Source organism: Drosophila sulfurigaster, chromosome 2L (genome assembly GCF_023558435.1).
Source record: "Drosophila sulfurigaster albostrigata strain 15112-1811.04 chromosome 2L, ASM2355843v2, whole genome shotgun sequence".
In the NCBI taxonomy this organism is placed as follows: Eukaryota; Metazoa; Arthropoda; class Insecta; order Diptera; family Drosophilidae; genus Drosophila; species Drosophila sulfurigaster.
This window is the reverse complement of record NC_084881.1, coordinates 29,282,570-29,300,008: the sequence shown is the minus strand read 5'-3', so window position 1 is coordinate 29,300,008 and position 17,439 is coordinate 29,282,570. Positions and strand designations below refer to the sequence as shown.

General features: G+C 40.0%; 1 protein-coding gene across 1 annotated transcript in view; it reads right to left on the bottom strand.

The window, feature by feature from the left end:
* Nucleotides 1-15,475, bottom strand: part of LOC133838526 (uncharacterized) — a 34,097-nt gene extending 18,622 nt beyond the window's left edge. The window contains exons 1-2 of the mRNA XM_062269656.1: nt 15,294-15,475; nt 4,481-4,881 (exon numbers count right to left, since the gene is read on the bottom strand). Of these exons, the coding sequence (XP_062125640.1) occupies nt 4,481-4,567 (87 nt within the window). The 5' untranslated portion in view covers nt 4,568-4,881; nt 15,294-15,475. The remainder of the gene's footprint in view (nt 1-4,480; nt 4,882-15,293) is intronic.
* Between the last annotated feature and the right edge of the window lie 1,964 nt (nt 15,476-17,439).

The window sequence follows — 17,439 nt, the reverse complement described above, 5'->3', positions numbered from 1 at the left end:
GAAAGTAATTACGCATTAAGAGGCGGGAAAGCTTTAGGAATTTAGACAATTTTTTTCACTCTTTTGTGTCTCTTAAATGTTGCCTGAAAAGATTTACTGGATATAATTTTAGTAATAAAAAAAGCAATATAAAATATTTCCCAGTAAAACTCTGAATATTATAATGTGTTCTACATAACAGAATATTATATTGCTTACGTGAGCGTAAATTTATAAAAGTTGTCCACTATGTTCGCTATTTTTCTCAATTTCTCTGGTGTGAACTGATTCACAAAGTGGTTCAGAGCTTCAATTAGATAGTGGGAACTGTCAGGTTCAAAGAAATCTCTTTAAATATGTCATGGGAAGTCTAGTCTTCTAATCTATTAATTTAAAAGAATTAAGTCCTCACTATTTTCAATTTCTCTAGTGTGAACCAGTTCGCATACTGGTTCAGCCGCATAACTTTAAAATTAAATGAATTGCAATTCATTTAACTATCATTTCCTACACCATTATCTCTGTACTTAAGAGAAGCTTTATCCACTTGTTGAAATCTTGTGGAAATCGTTTCTTGAGGCACTCAACACTGAGTGTCTTGCTGCTTTTAGTGGCGGCAACACGTGGCGCTGTCCAACTGTAATCTGTGAGCTGTTGGCAATTGTTGTGCAAGGCTGCTACATAAACAATGGGCGGCACTTGAAGGACATCGGAGAGACTGTCAAGCAGCTGATAAAAGTTGCTACTAATGCGCTTTTCACATCTGTTGATATCGCACACAGAAACACACAATCGTACTTTGTTCAGTTGTCAGAGTGAAAGCAAAGTGAAAACGCATTAGCCAAGAACTGTAGTTCAACTGTGGCATAATTACAATCGAACTGCCAGGAAATGACCAACTAGCCAGCTGACTAGCCAACTGTCTATAGAAGCGACCTTCGGCTTCGGATAAAGGTTCTTAGAGGTGCTTATAGTGCAGCCCCAACCAGCCAACGAAGCAGTCAACAGTTTTGCAGGCAAAAAGCAAGAGAAACAGCAACTGCAACAGTACAAAGTGCAATTGTACACACGCTGCCAATGGCAAATGGCAATATCAAATGGTCAAGTTACAGTGTATGAGTGTGTCTCTGTGTGTGTCTGTGTGTGTGTCGAACAAGTGTAAGTGCAATAACAAAAGCCACATCCACAATACCCAATACCCAACAGCAATACCCATTGCCCAGTTGGACAACTGAGTTTCATGCGATGATTGCAAAATGGCAACATGTTGGTCCAGCTCACAGTTCAGCTCACAGCTTGCAGTCCATTGTAGAAGGTCATTACGTTGGGTATAGGCCAATTGGCAATTATATATCACATACAGCTCGATTTCTGTGGTTCGATATATAGTAAAATGTGTAACAAATGGAAGTTAACTCTGTGCTTAATATACGATTTCTCTCTTAAAGTCTGACAAATTTAATGAACATTAATCTGTATTTTCTTTCAAAGTCTGCCACAAAACGATTTAAAACCATTCAAGTCAAGCAAACATCACATGTCCTCGAACTCTCACTCAAGTTGTGTCATTATGATTTCAGCAAAAGCTAATCGATCAAAGAAACCCCTTTATATCTACTTTACTTTTTCACTCTTCTCTTGTTCAAGACGTGCCAGCAGCAGACACTCGGTTTTATCTAACCCACGATTACAGCATCCATTTGGCTGCTTTGCGTAAATGATAGCAAAAAGTCGTAAGCCTGTAATCGATAGATGCTTGTTCCTCCTCATCGTCTACGTCGTCAGCCAACTAAGGCTAGCAGAGCAGAGCAGAGGATGGTTGATTGTCTGTCTGTCTGTCCGTCTGTCTGAAGTGTGGCTAGTGTTTGTTGGCTGCTTTTATTTCCATCTAGCTGGCGGGGGAATGAGCTGAGATATCGCACTCAATGGCAGACGATAACGACGATGGGCTCACGCAGTCATGTCCATTTGGCTCTCTTTCTCTTTCTCTTCGTCTCTGTGTGTGTGCTCAGTTTACATTATCAATCAAGCTGACTGACAATCAACGAGGGCAGCTCATTTACCTTGCAGTTGAAAGCGATACGACCCAGTTCAAGAACGATATCCCTTCTATAGTCCTGTGTGTGTGTTTCTGTGTATTTCTGAGTCTTTGTCATTGTCATTAGTATCTATTTGTTTGCCTGCCTGGACATGTGCCTTGAACACGATCCTTTGTTTGCGCTACGCTACGCTCACTACTTTTGTCCTCGCCAATAAAAAGGGGTATAAGCACTGCCAGATATGAGATACAGATACGGATACAGATAAATATTTCGGGTACATTTCGACACTGACAGAAATCAATGACAATTTATCGTATGGGGTAATAATCAACTTAATGCATTTTGCTGCGATATGAATGGCGACTGACTGTGAACCGTAATTTGAATAAGAATACAAATGTAAACCAATTTATAAAAGGGTTCCGATATGAGATATGAATTTAACTATTTGATGTTCAATATGGTTCTTTAACCCACAGACTATAACAAAGAAACCATTTATCTCTATTTATCAGGTGTGAACCGCTTCACAAATTGGTTCAGAACTTTAATTAGATGTGTATTCGAATGTTCTATGTCAAATTTAAGGATTTAATCTGGTGACTTTGCTATTTTTGTCAATCAATTATCTAGTGTGAACCGGTTCAAAAACTGTTTCAGTGCTTTGACTAGATAGTGTGAACCGTTTCACTAACTGGTTCAAAGCTTTCTGATAAAATATTTGGTGGGAAGTTTATTCGTTGTCTTTTTTTAATGAAGTAGGTCAACCTATCTTAATTTATCTCAATTTCACAAGTCCTGAACCGATTCACAAACTGTTTCAGCTGCATAACTCGCAATCTACTAAAGCTACGAAGCTGAAATTTGATATGTGTACTTGTAGTTAAAGGGTATTTTCGCTAAGGCATGCTCTGATGCGACACATTACATAACTTCCTGTTGTGCGCTTTTGTACGAGTTTCCAGACGGCGACCCGCATACAAAACCCAAAACGTAATACAAATTCATTTGTCCTTCAAACATTTCCGGCCAGAGAAAAATGTTGGGCTGCTAAAGTTAAGCGCAAGTTTTTAGTGTGTATCGCACAACAAACACACACTCATACATTTGAGTACAGTGAGCGTTAAATGTTTACACAAACATGCCATATATTATTTTGAAGAAAAGTAATGAAGATGTATCGGCGGTTGTTGTTCCAGCGAGCATTTGCGCTTCTTTCTATATAATGAAAATTGGTTGTAGTTTTTGCACGCACTTGCCCACCCACTTTCCTCGCCCTTCCTTTGGGGAAAAATTGCAATAGCCATACTAAAAATTATTATTTCCACTCTTGCTGAAGGCAGCCAGCAATTTTTCTTGAGCGCTGTTTTTATTTTTTTGTGTTGATGCTCATCTCAGTCAATTCACCAGTTGCCACTTGCAACTTGCTACACGCTCTTGGTGTTGTTGTTGTTGTTGTTGTTGTAGATGTTGTTTTTGAAAAGCAAAAACATGTTGAAAGAGGAGTCAAGTGGAAGGAGAAGGAGAAGGAGAAAGAGAAGCGGGAAGGGGGTGTAAAAGGATAGCGGACGAAAAGTGCTTCATTACTTTGCGCAACAGCTCGCGAGAATATAATGAATGGCAATAAACGTGTTTCACATTTTCCTTACGTTTTTTCGCTTTCCATTTTCGCCACCCCCTTAGATCCCCCCTTCCGTTCTTCGTTGTGTTTTCCATTTATTTCAACAGCTGCCCAGCCAGCCAGCTTCACTAAAAAATGATGGTGTATATTAAATTTTATCCATTTGACACTGGACACACAACAGAGAGCCGGCCAGCCCAAAGGATTCGTATGAATAGTTTCACGAGTGGATTTTCAGCTACGCTCTTTAATGGAAATTCACCATTTTTTGCCCCGCTTTTGAATGGGAATTAATGAAATCTTTTGGCCAAAAACAAAATGTCAGTTTAATCAATCTCTTTTACGCTTTCTCTCGGAATTTGTCACACATGGTAGAATGCTCTTGTTTTTTCTCTTTTCCTCACTCGATTTTCTCTCTTTTTTTTTGTCGGATGCAACTGCAACTTTTGGACTTGCGACAACTGTCAAGTTGAATTGAAGGCCATTGCAATCAGTTTGCAAGCTGTAAAAGTTGCAAAAGCATTTCCGCTTCAAATTACTGTTGCATACCTCAAGGCGCCATCAACTTGAGCAATCTCTCGCTAAGCCTTTGAACCAGTCGCCATTCGTAGTCCAACTTAAGAGGATTGCAAATTCATTAGTTGCAACGATAAATTGCGTCTTTTCTAGCTTTATATAATGCTGCCCCAGGGATTATAGTTGAGACTGCATAATAAGAAAATAATCATTTCTTTCTATAGAATTTGATGGCAGTTTTAAGAGAATTGCTGTTAACTTTATCGATTCCGTTTCCCAACTATAATTCTGTAATGGACTGTAATTGAGTTGCTTAACTTACCGTGTTCAAATTCGTAATCTTGTCCAATTCGATAGCCGTGCTGCCGCGATGATGATGCAAATGATGCAGGTGATGTGTCGTCAACATGTTGTTGCATTCACAGACTCCTCACACATAAGTCACGAATGTGCTCAGTTCTCAGTGCTATTTGGATTATCGTCGCTGTATTGCCGGCTAAATTGCACAATCCATCAATCAAGCCGGATGCGGATGCATTTGCGGATCCTGATGCGACCTCACGTTTCCCCCGCAGTTCCCAATGGCAACAATAGCTATGGCATTGACACTGCACAGACTCCGCACTTTACACTCTGATGTCGTTGCAAGCGGAGTACACAAATTGCTGCTTGTTGCACTCAGAGTCGAATAATTCAAATCGCATCACGTGAATTTCATTCCACCTGTGGCACACAATGAGATAGAGAGGGTAAGAGATTGAAATTAAAATGACAGTGGAGACATGCGACACCGGAACACATTGACACGCCTCTTGGCTGCCTCAAGGGGCAACTTCGGAGTGTCGGAGTTGCATCGATATCCGCCACGTCACATTCCGTGTCGCTGGGAATTCTTTTCGTTCGATTTTTGCGAGAAATTTCGAGGAGGGAATTTGTGGCCCGTCATGTTTCACATACCGGATGCGACAGTTGCCAATCGCTTTTGGCAATTTTCCTGGCAGACGTTAACACTTCATTTGCCTTTTGAGTGGCATCATAGGAGAACGTCGCTACCGGGCAGTTTCCGGCTTTAAGTGTAAGCCAGCAGAGTTGCGCGTTGCATTGTGGCAAGCATAAATAAACAAGCCAACCAAAGTGCAGTCAAGTCGAGTAAAGTCAAGAGCCAAGAGTCAGGACTGAGTCAACTTAAATGAAATTAAATTCTCTGCTGCTGCTTCGTCGTTGTCCTTGCTGCCATTTGCCATTTGCCAACTAACTGGCATTGGTCTGTGCTTCCGTTAGCTCAGCGCTTGTTTGCATATTAGACGATGAAATTACATTATGAAGACAATACAAGAGAAGACAAGAGCAGAGAAGAGCGCTACTTAACGTTCCAGCGAAGATTGAATACGCTTTCCATGTCACATTTATTTAATACATCAACTTGAACTTGGCGACAGACAAAGTTACCATAAAGCCACCGCAAGTAGGTCGCATAAATTGCTGAGTAATAAATTCTTGTCAAGCCAGAGAGTGTAGAGAAAGAAAATCCGAGTTTGCAGATAGTTTTGCACAAAGTGAATGCAATAAAGTGCTGCGCGGAGCCTAGACAAAAGCAAACAAATAATGCAGCAGGTAAATTCTGTTGCAAGTTGCAAGTTGCGCGTTGCAGGAAAGACAGTTATAAGCAGTTGTTGTGGGCGATTGTTTCGTGTTTTCTTGAGTTTTCCTTGCTTTCCGCTTCAATTTCAATTCGCTGACCTTATTTCGGCATAGAGAGAGAAAACAAACTTAAAAGTCGCTTTCCTAATTGAATTCTTAAGCCAAGTGGCATAGTTTTTTAGCTCTTCAATGGATTGCGATGGCGATTGCGATTGTGATTGCGATTGCAATAGAGATAGAGATACAATTAAAGGTCGAGTAAAGTTTTCACTTGAGCTTTGCAATCTCGTTTAATTGATTAAGTGATGAGCAGCACTTAGGTGATGAGCGGAAATGAGTTGTGCTTGTGCTTTAAGGCGAAGTTTATTTTAATTATTTCCGCTCCTCAAGTGCTTATTACAAATGGGAGTGGGAATTATTATGTTGTGCCGCGCCGCGCCGCGTTGAGTGTGATTAACTGGGAAGCAACAACATCAGCGGCAGCTGATAAGAAACTTTGTTTAGTGCTTGTATCTCATCTGTTAAAAGGCAGAGCCAAGAGAGGCGAGGAGGGCATTCAGGTTTATTGTCGGAGACGAGTTGCGTGCTTCGCATGGAAATGGCAAATGGTAATGGAAATGCGACTCATTAAGTCGCGCTGGAAAATATGCCGCTCGAAAGGATTAAGAACGCGATGGCGCGACAGCCATTAAAGGATTTCTGCTGCTCATTTCACTGAAATGTAATTAAAAACTTAAATTAAAAATTTAAATGCATCGCTTTTAGCATTTGTAAAATATTAATGCGAATATGATTATGCCATAAGAGTCAGTCGCCTCTTTAATCACTGCCAACTGGTTGCTGTTGCTCTTCATGTTGTTGATGATGGTGAATTTAAAACAATTTGCGTATTACGTATACGCCACGTGCCATCAACTTTGTTCGCCGCTGTTAATTCTCGATCTCGAATCTTTTTCCCTTTTCTGTCTGCGAGTTGTCAGCGACAGCAGACAAAGTCAAGTGAATGCCTAGCGGCTACACTCAAAGTACACTCATCTCTACTCATATTCGCATTCGTTTTCGTATTCGTATGCGCACAACAAAGCGCTATCATCATGCAAAAGTCTCATAAACCTGCCTGTAATGGCAACAAAACAAGCGGAAACTCAAACAAGTTGCATGCAACAAGAAAAAGGATTTGCCTCTCCACTCGCAACTCGCAACGAGCCAGCCTACGTCAGAGGCAGCGTCACAGAATCTGGGCAATTTGGTGGGCATGACAAAAACTCATTAGCTGTATTAGAAAGTGGAGAGTGTTAGGCTAGAGAATACCCTAGAATTTTCCGCCACTTTTTTGTAATATTACGTTAATTTTAATTTAAAATTATGAATGTTTCATAAAGGAAATGAATGGATTATATAAAACAAGTATGAAAGCCACAGTTGAATGTATTCGACACTTGGGAAAAAAGGCTTTTAAATATGATTTAACATTTCTTCATTACTTGAACTCTAGTTGCAACCACTCGACAGCATCTTATTTACAGGGTATAATGAGACTGCGGCACCGCAGAGCGACACAGCCACAAGAGAGAGACAGTCACAACTGTCAGTGTGACTCATTTGGCATCATTTGTATTAACTATTCATGTCATGTGAATGCGAATGTGAATGTGAATGTGCACACGCATACACTCACACTCGCACTCACACTCATTGAGGGACGCCCACTGAGTGGCTGTGCGGCATTTGAATAATTTTGACAAATGTGTGATTAATTCAACAACATTTGCCAACTTGAGCTTTAATTTTTTATGTGTAAGCCAACAACAACAAATTAGCACTTCATCAAAATGTTTATGTGCTGTTTTGGTATAAACTTTATTTCTTCCCTTTACAGTTGTCAGGTGTAAATATGTGTGGGCGTAAGACAACTTTTGTGGCTTCCAAACTGTCAAAGAGAGAGATGCAAACGAGGTCTCAAGCTTAAGTTTATAAATAAAAGTTGTCTCCCCCAAAATAATTTACCACTCTTTTCGTTTGTTTATTTATAGCAATGCCAAGGGATCTGTTTAGGTAACGATTAGTGGCAACCACATTCGAAAGTTTAAGGTAAGTGCATGCGTTTCTTTATTTTGAGTTATTTTTTTGTGGAAAAGTTTTGTAATTCTCAAAGCGCAACACAAATTGTTAGTTCAGTTGTGAAAGCCTTGAGCTGGAGGCAAAGCCATTAAGGATTAGCAATTGAAGCGTATTGCAGCTAAAGCGTTTACTGCTTTTCTTCCTTTATGTGTGTGTGCTGTGTGTGTTTTTTTCGGTTCACTTTTGTTTCGTAAGAGTGGCGACAATGAGCAGGCAAAAAAGAGGGCAGAACAAAATAAAAGAAACGATATAAAAGAGTCAGAGGCCGGAAACAGCAAACGTCTGTGAGAGGTAGCCTAATGCCAATGCCAACACCGGATGCGGATGCGGATGTGTGACACATGCTGCCAACGCACTCTCTCCTCTCTCTCTCAATCCTTCTCCCTTGCTCGCACACACACTCATTGTCGTTTGCGTTAAGTAGGCGACTTTATTAAGCCGAGGACACTGTGGCCAAAAAGTGTGCAACGCGCGCAACACGACGGCAACAACAAGAGGCAGAAAATGCTGGCAAACAATTTCAAATTTATGCACAAAGGCCAAAGGGGCTTTTGGGACACGAAGAGAACACATAGAGAAAGAGAGAGCTTGAGAGGCAGAATGTGGACACCTTGGTTGGTCCCAGCTGGGCACGTGTTGTGTGTGTGTCCTTGCCGCAGCAGCGTCTGGCATAAAATTAAACGCCAACTGCGACATCGCAACGCGCGAACTTGAGAAAAGGCAGCTCAGCGCTGCCTGAGCTCCTCATTTCCTTTCCCACTTCTTTAGACGCTGCTCAGGTTCCGTGGCATGGCCGCAATTTGTTGCTTTTTGATATTTATTTTGACGGCATCGCGTATGATATAAAAAGCGGGCACATAAATCAGATGCGCGACGCGACGCGACTTCTTCAGAAAAAGTAAAAGAAAAGGCAGCAGCCGAAGGGAAAGCGCAAAAAAAGAAAAGAAAGAAAGAAAACAAGCAGCCGCAGCCGCAGCGGAAACGGAGACGGAACTGAGCGCGCGCTCTTCTGCCAACAATACAAAATGGCGATGAAGATGGCGAGCAGCTGCTGAGCGAGACTTAAACTTGTTATTTATGACATTGCCAAAGAGTTGCATCTGCTTGTGGGGCGCCTCTTTTCGCATTCGCTTTCGTTTTCCCACGTTTCGTCGTCGACAAAAGGTGCCACTAATCGACCATCAAGGTCAGCATTACAACGAAGTTTTTTCGCTCTTGGATTTATGATATTTATATGGAAATTTAAGAGTCATTTAATATGTGGGACTGAGCGCCCGAATCATTTGTAATCTGACGCGTCTCGAGGGGAAACGGATATCAACTTGGGTTTAGCCATTATCTTAGCTTGCGGTTGCCAATTGTAATGAGCGAATTCAACGTGAACTCATTTCAAAACAAAAATCAAGACTTTTAAGAGTTTTTAAGTACTTTTAAGCTGATTAACGTAGAGATGTATAGCATACTTTTGGGAGTAACTTTAAAACATAAAACAACATTCAAGTTGTTAATCATAAGCTTGTCGCATATCATCTTTCCAAAGAAATGTTTTAGAGTTGACTCAAAGACATTTTGCAAGTTGAATATTTGCTTATGCTCTCAGTGGCTCACATTTCTCAGCGGCACCTGGCGCGGGCAACTTTTCATCTTTGCCTGACCCACTCAAGCTGCCACTTGACTTTTATTTCCCACCGTCTGCCAAAAGGCAAGAGCGAGAGAGTATGTTAAAGGGGCAAGTGTGTGGTGTGTGTGTGTGCAGGGCATTACTCAACGTTAGCTTAAAGTGCCATAAAAATGCCAAGGAGCACAAGTCTAATGCCTGCAGCACTCACTCACTCACATATACACTCACTCTCCACTCACTCATTCATTCATTCATACACTCACTCGTAGAGGCAAAGCGTTTACACACATGGGCGGTCAATGGAGAATATAGAAAGGAGTTTTCCTCTTCAATTTTGCTCCTCCCGTTGTAATACCCGCTACCCATAGCGTAGAAGGGTATTATAAGTAGAAGTAGGTTTGATGCTTTGTCTAACAATCTGGTATATTTTGCACTCTGTGGAATATTTTGAATGTGATATAATACCAATATACCAAATAAAGCTTTCGGTGGTATTTTTGTGGTATAATTTAAAATGAATACATCATTGTTATATAATTTCAATGTAGTATTATATCGATGTACCAAATATAGCCTTCGGTAGATTTTTAGTATTTTGAGGCATACTATTTGGTATATTTACTTTACTTTGTACTTTGAATACTGTGTAAATATACCAAATATAGCATTTGGTATATATTTAGTATTCTTGCGGTATACTAAATTGGTATATTTCGAAATTAATACCGCACTGTGTTAAATTTTCAATGTAGTTCCATATCAATATACCAAATGTAGCCTTTGGTACATTTAAAAATTTGTATGTTATATTAATTTGGTATATTTTAAAGTTAATATCGCACTGTTTTGTTTCTATTCAAAATGGGGATCGGGTAACTCACAGTTGAGCACTCTTGACTTGTTCTAAGTAGTTCTTGTTGTTGCTTTGAAGGGTCTGTTGCTTTAAAAGGCGAAGAAGAACAGAAAAAGCTGAATGTTGAATGTTGTAGGTTGTACTATGTTGAATGCTGGCCATGACCATGGGGCATATTGTGTGCGAAAAAGGCATATTTTTGCAGCGCCTTGGGCATCTCATTTGCACACACACGCACACACATTCCACCTCTGTCTTTCTCCCTCTTTCTTTCGCACATGTCTTTAGTGTTTGGGTTTCTGTGGTGCGACAGCGAATGAGAAACGTTCGGAATCATAATCCAAAAACGACACATTGGGGCGCATTTAAACTGATTTCATTTTGCTAGTGAGTGTGTCGGTGTATCGATGTGTGTGTGTGTGTATCTGTGTGTGTGCGCGTGCCAACAAAAACATCAACAACAACATGGAATTGAAGAGGAAATTCGTGGGGCGTATGTCTTGGCACGCACGGATCAAAGCCTGAGCAGGAGCTGGGCGGCGAAAATTATAATGAATTTGTCGTGCATACATTTCAAATGCGTGTCTCGACACGGCGACAATCACACACACACACACACAGAAAGATGAAGGCACACTTGGCTTTGATTTGACTTAGTTTTTCCCTCCGATGGAACTCGCCAGATAAGCAGTTGAGTGACTTTGTGTGGCTCGAATGCCACCCGAAAGCATCGCCAACGCAACATTTGTGGACATGAAATAAATACGAAATGTTATTGTTTTTAGTATATCCTGTAAAAAGCAGCAGAAGAGCGGAGTATGCGCAACTGTGAAGGAGGCATGAAATAAATACGAAATTCTTAGCATACCCTCTAAAAAGCAGAAACTAAGGTGGGCCTATACAACTTGTAATCAATTTCCCAAAGGGTGTTCAACAGTCGTTCATTCTCTTTTACCTCCCATGATTATTACTATTTGCTGTGGTTGTTGTCTCGCTGTTTGTATCGGGAAATAAATTGAATTAAACTGAAATCAGTTGCCCTTGGCTGCAATAAATTAATGAAAATGCGGCGAGCGTCACAATAAGCCAACAAAGTGAAAAGGAAACCAATAACAATAATAACAACAACAACAACAGAGAACAACAAGCGTATGAAGAGGGGAAATTGTAATCAAAGAAATCAGCATAAATCAATGAATGAATACACTCATAATATTTATAAGTAGCTCTCGGCTTTGACTTTGTCTTAAGGGTCGGAGTTCCTTTCTTTTTCTGTTTTTTTTTTTGTTCCCCAGATTTAGCTAAAGTTTTTGTTGAGATGTGCCCACAGTTTATTTGGCAAAGTTGAAAATTAAGTTTGATTTAAGCCGCACAAATTTGAAATTGAAGCCATTAGCCAGTCGGGCAGTTGGCCAAACAGTAATTAAAAGCAGCTTTAGTAGCTTAAGAGTTTATGACGTAAACTCATCTTTAATTAAATTCAAGTGTTCTCTTCTGACCCCAACAATATCCCTCAATCTATGTGTGTATGTGTGTTAGAATGAAGAGAGAAACTTTCACTTTATTTTCGGTCATTCAGAAACAAATTTGCAAGTTATTCATCGGAGCTTAGAAGCTGAAGCATGTCAAGCCGAAAAGTTGTTGCGATATGTTGCCAAAGGGTTTTGCACTCTCTTTTCTCTCTTTCTTTCTCCCTCTTTGTCACCTTATCGCCATTTCTCTCGCTCGTTTGTCCTTGGCTTGTTACCGACTCATGAATAGATGAATGTGTGGCAGCAATTTGTGGCAAAAGTTGCTCGAAAAGAAGTAAAGAAATCTCCTTGAATTAGAGCTGAAGTGCAGCTAATTAGCCGAGATATATTGCATGCTAAAGAGACCAAGTTGAATAAGTGATGGAATGTATAGTAAATAATTGCAACAGCAACTCAAATGCATTCAAGGTTTGCAGTAAAGTTACGTTTGTTGCTCCCCAAAGGGCTTCCACAAGGTTGTTTCATATAAAAAGTGTTAAATTTTACACACAACCAAGGTCCATAAACTGTTTTTATGACACTTTTCATATGTGTGGAGAAGGGAAAGTTAAGCTGCGGCATAAAATGAGACATTAACCTGACAAGCTTGAAGTTTAATGCAATAGAAATCCCTTCGCCAAAGTCTGCAAAATTCAGTAAACTTAAAGCAAAACGTTTTTCAAATTATGCACAAATCTGTTTTTATGGCCTCGAAGCTGGAAGCAACGAAAAAACCTCGCAGGGCACCTGTCATAAAGTAACATTTTGCCAATTTATTTATGTGTGTTTTGGGAGGCTGCTCGTAAACGAAATCAAATGATGATAGATACATATTTAATGGGGCCACAAGCGAGCTTGTAAAATGATTCAATTTAATTACATTTTACACTTGCAATTGTGTGACAGCTGGCAAATCATTGGAAAAACCACAAAAATAATATTATTGCTGCTTAAGTGCGAAGCAAAAAAACAAATTTCATGCTGTCGATTCATCCTCATATGAATGCGAGTGCAAGGGCGAAACTTTCCACGAAGGCGGCGGCGGCGGCGGCGTCTTGTTTGCATTTGCATTTCATTAAAACACACGGCCAGGTAAACAAGTTGCAGCCACAAGGCAAGGCAACGAAAGCAACTCACTCACTCACTCAGCTGACGATGGGCGCTGAGGATGACGACGATGACTACCAAGCAAGTAGCTAACAGGCTTGATGGTTGCCATTGAGAGTGACAACTATAAGTGTGGTAGAGAGGGGGTGACGAGTGACAAATGAAAGTCCGCAAAGGGAAGGTGAACGATGATTTCTTTGACTACACTCACAAAGAGTTGCTCAGCTTGCAATGCATTTTATTAGCAATCGCAGAATGAACATGAAAATATTTGAAATTCAAATTTAATAATTTAATTTAATTGAATTGTTAGCAAATATTTGAAAATCGAGTATTAAAGATTCGGCTACTAGCTGAATATCTGCATAGATTATTTCACATTTTATAAAATATTTCACTGAATACTGTGTGCAGCTTAGAATTAAATGCTGAGACACAACTGAGTCTCTTAAGCTGAAGTTAGTAAAATAAAAATACAAATAAACCACATTTAAAAAAGACTTGCTAAACTTTAAACCACCACAAAAATATAGAAATTTATGTTAGCACTTTTTACTCCAAGAGTATAAATTCTTTTTTAAGCAAAATTTTACTAGATTTTTCCAGCTTTTCCTTTGCTACAATTGCAAGTGAGTGCATTCAGTTCTTCTTCAAAATTTCACTAGAATTTTCTAGCTTATGCTGCGCCGCAATTGCAATTTAATATAACAACACAAATATAGTTGCAGATTCTAATACTAGATGTATATTTGCACAAATTATTTTGTATTTAAGTTGACAAAATGATTTCCTCATTATTGTTTATACCTTAAAATTGAATGCCAGATTATAACGAGCAAAAGTTAGACCTTCTCGCATAAGTAATTGATATAAAAATATAAAAAATTCACATTTGAATAATGAATAACAGAATAATTGAATAAAACAAAACAAATCACAATTGAGTAAGGACTTGCACCTTGAACAAATAGAAAATTCATCAGAACTTTTCACTGCAAGAGCATACATTCTTCTTTGATCAAAGTTTCACTAGAATTTCCCCGCTTTTCCTCCGCTGCAATTGCAAGTGAATTCAGTTCTCTGTGTACGATTTCAAGGCATTCGCTGATTGCTTGGGACGAGTGTGCAAACGTGACTGGCCTGAGGCAAAGTTAGCGAATAGTTGTAGACAAAATAGCGCATACGCAGCGTTGGCCAAGTGAATAGCTCAATTAGTTTACGTTATCCACGAATAAACACACGTTAAAAGTGCGTGTAAACAGAATGAAGCGAGAATACGCGCTACGCTATGGCATAATAGCAGAGAGCGAGCCTCGTGGCATGGGCAAACAATAAAAGCATTGGCCAAATTAGGTGACCAGCACTCCTCGGAGAATATAGCTCAGGCCCCCTTCGGGGCGGTGGCAAACAAACAAAACTGTCACTTGTCACAGGCACCTCAGGGGAGAGCGGGGGAGGGAAAACGCGACAGTGACCGAGGCTCAAACAAAGGCAGACACAGCTAAGAAGAAGAGAGAAGGGAAAGCTGTGTAGGCGTAGGAAGAGACGCAGACAGAGCCGAAGAGGCACGCCTCAGGCCGCTGGTCAGATAATTTTCTTTGTTCTGTACAGCAAATGTTTTTATTTCGCATTTTTTTATAGAGAGCAGAAGTGGAGGGGAGGAAGTGGGGGAAGGTTGTGCGTTGCTTGTCAGCTATTTTTCCGCTTATTTTATCACGTTTTGTTGTCTTGCTGCTGCTCGTTGAAGTCTTCTTTTTGTGTTGTTGCCCTGTTTACTTGTGTCGCAGCTCAGACAGGTAGCAATATGCAAATCAAACAAAGAACTGAGTGCCAACAGGAAGAAGACAACGACGTTGACGATGCCAGCGAACCATCAATATGGATTTCACGTGCCTTGAGGGCACAGAAGCTGAACACAGAAGGGGAAAAGTGGAATTTAAAAAGGCGTTGATCTAATGCAATTCCCCTCAAATGTGACATTCGGCAAAGTCTGATCAAATTTATATAAATTTATTATATAGCAAACGAGTTTATACTTGTGCGTTACATTCCGAGTGAATTCGATTTGCAATTTCCGCAATTCGTTTGCATTTTGGATTGTATTAAAATATTCTCGTTATAGTTGGTTAAACGTTAAGCAATCGAATTCATTTGGTCAGGCATTTGATTGAGTTAATTTCGTGGTAATTGAATATTTTCGCTTGTTGATCAAACAAACAGTTTATTTGTTATTTTAGCTGTCATAATAAAGTCGCTGTTGCTATTGCTGTCGAGAACTGACCATTTTATTTACTCAAATGCACTGATGTAGTGTGTCTATGCTGACCACGGCGCACGGCGCGTATACGCAACGTGTGAGCGAATGTGCTTCGTGTTTTCGTTTCCGACTTTCGCTCGACAATTTCTTTCAACAAAATATATTCTTTTTTGAACATGCGCGTCGCGTGTGCTCTCGTCTCAACGTCTGTGGTTCGACTGAGACTGAAAACTGAAAACAAGCGACCAACAGCTGTGCAGCTTCTGGCTGTGCCGCATTTCGAGTGCTGTTAATTCAAAGAGCAGCGTTTAACAGCGAGTTAACAGCAAACAGCTGAGCTGACAGTTCATTCATAATTATTTTTGCTGAGTGAAATGCTATTCTTGGGGCCAGGCTAGGATGGAATGTGAATCAATTTACTTGAACACAAATGCGCCACAAGGGAGCAACTGGACAGCGCGCGTGTGCTGCTAGTTAAGGTCCTTTGCTTAAGGATGCGAGTGTGCTGAGTGTGTTGATTGTGTATGCAAAACGACTGTTGACCTTTTTTTTGGTTGTTTTTTGGCTGTTTTTTGTAAAAACAAAAATAATAAAAATAAAGATGGAACGACATAAATGCGCGTGAAATGTCAAAATCACTGTCAAGGCGAGGCGGGAGGGAAAAGTGCCGAAAAAAAGGAGAAAGCGAGATGACAACGCATAAGCACAAGAGTCACACAGAAAAGAAAACAAGAAAACAGGCGAAAATGCCAATGCCAATGCCAGGGCAATCAAGAAAATTTGCTCCAGCAAATGGCAAGGCAAATACAGAGAAACAGAATGAGAATGTGAACGAGAACGAGAACGACAACGAGAATGTGAATGAGAGGGAGGGGAGGGAAAAGTCAAGTGTTTGCACGAGCTGACGATGACGATGACGTTGCTCTTGATGATGACGATGATGATGATGATGGGGTAGCAACACATACACAGATAACCAGCAAACACAACCATAAGTTAGTAAGCACTCTGAGTGTTCCCGTGGGCTTTCCTTTTTTTCCCCTTCTCCGATTGCAATTGTGCAAAGGCAAAGGTTGCACTTGTTATTGCAGCAACTAAAAACCGCCTGGACTTGTTTTGGCTTTATCAGCTGGCCACAATTTAGATTCCCTCCTCTTTTAGTGCTGACAAAACTTATGATCCAAAGCTGGATTTATTGTGCTTATAGCTTAGACAAACAAGTTCCAAATTAGACCGCAGTCAAGCAGCGTTGCACCCCTCGATTGTCGCCACAGTGTCTGTCACCAGCTGAGCACACTGCAGGCAACAAACAGCAAGCAGTGAACAGTCTCTGGACTGGGGCTTGGAGTTTATTAAAGCAAATTGCTTTCACTACTTTTTGGCTTCAATGCAACTATTTGCTTTAATATATTAAAATGTCACCTCAATGCACCCCATGAATAAAAAATAAAACAGCTCACATTTAAGATAATTACCTGCTGCACACACCTCACACAAACTGTGTAAACAAAGTTTTTAATGAGTTGAAAGTTTGCTGTTTGCTGTGGCAACTTTCAATGAAAACGCTGCGTATACGCAATAATTGTTGTACAAGGGGCCACGCGATAAAAATGCAGATAGAAAATGCAAAAATGCAGAGTTATATATTTTAAGCGCTATTTAAGTGTAGCGTGAATCATTACCAAGTGTTTATAGTTGCAGCATTCTTCAGCTGAGTTCAGCAACGGAAATAATGCTTCATAAACTGCGTTGGAAATTGCTTTCCACATTAATATGCATTCTTTCTATGCTAGGAATTTGCTATAAAATCCATATAAAATATTCCCATGATCAACAGCTTATTCAATTTCTTAAATCTATCAATATTTTTAAAACTTCCCCGATGTACTTTAATGACACTTTCATTGACATTCAACAGACAGAGATTCATTGCCAAAACAGACATTTATATGCTTCCTTTCCATACTATGAATGTGCTACAAAATCCGTCTAAAATATTCCCATGATCAACAGCTGACTCAATTCCTTAAATCTAGCAAAGATTTTTAGCACTTCCCCAAACTATTTTGATGTCACATTCATTGACATTCAACAGACAGAGATTCATTTCCTAAGCAACCATTTCGTGCTCTAACATTTTCCATAACAGTCGTCATATTCCTCGTTTCAT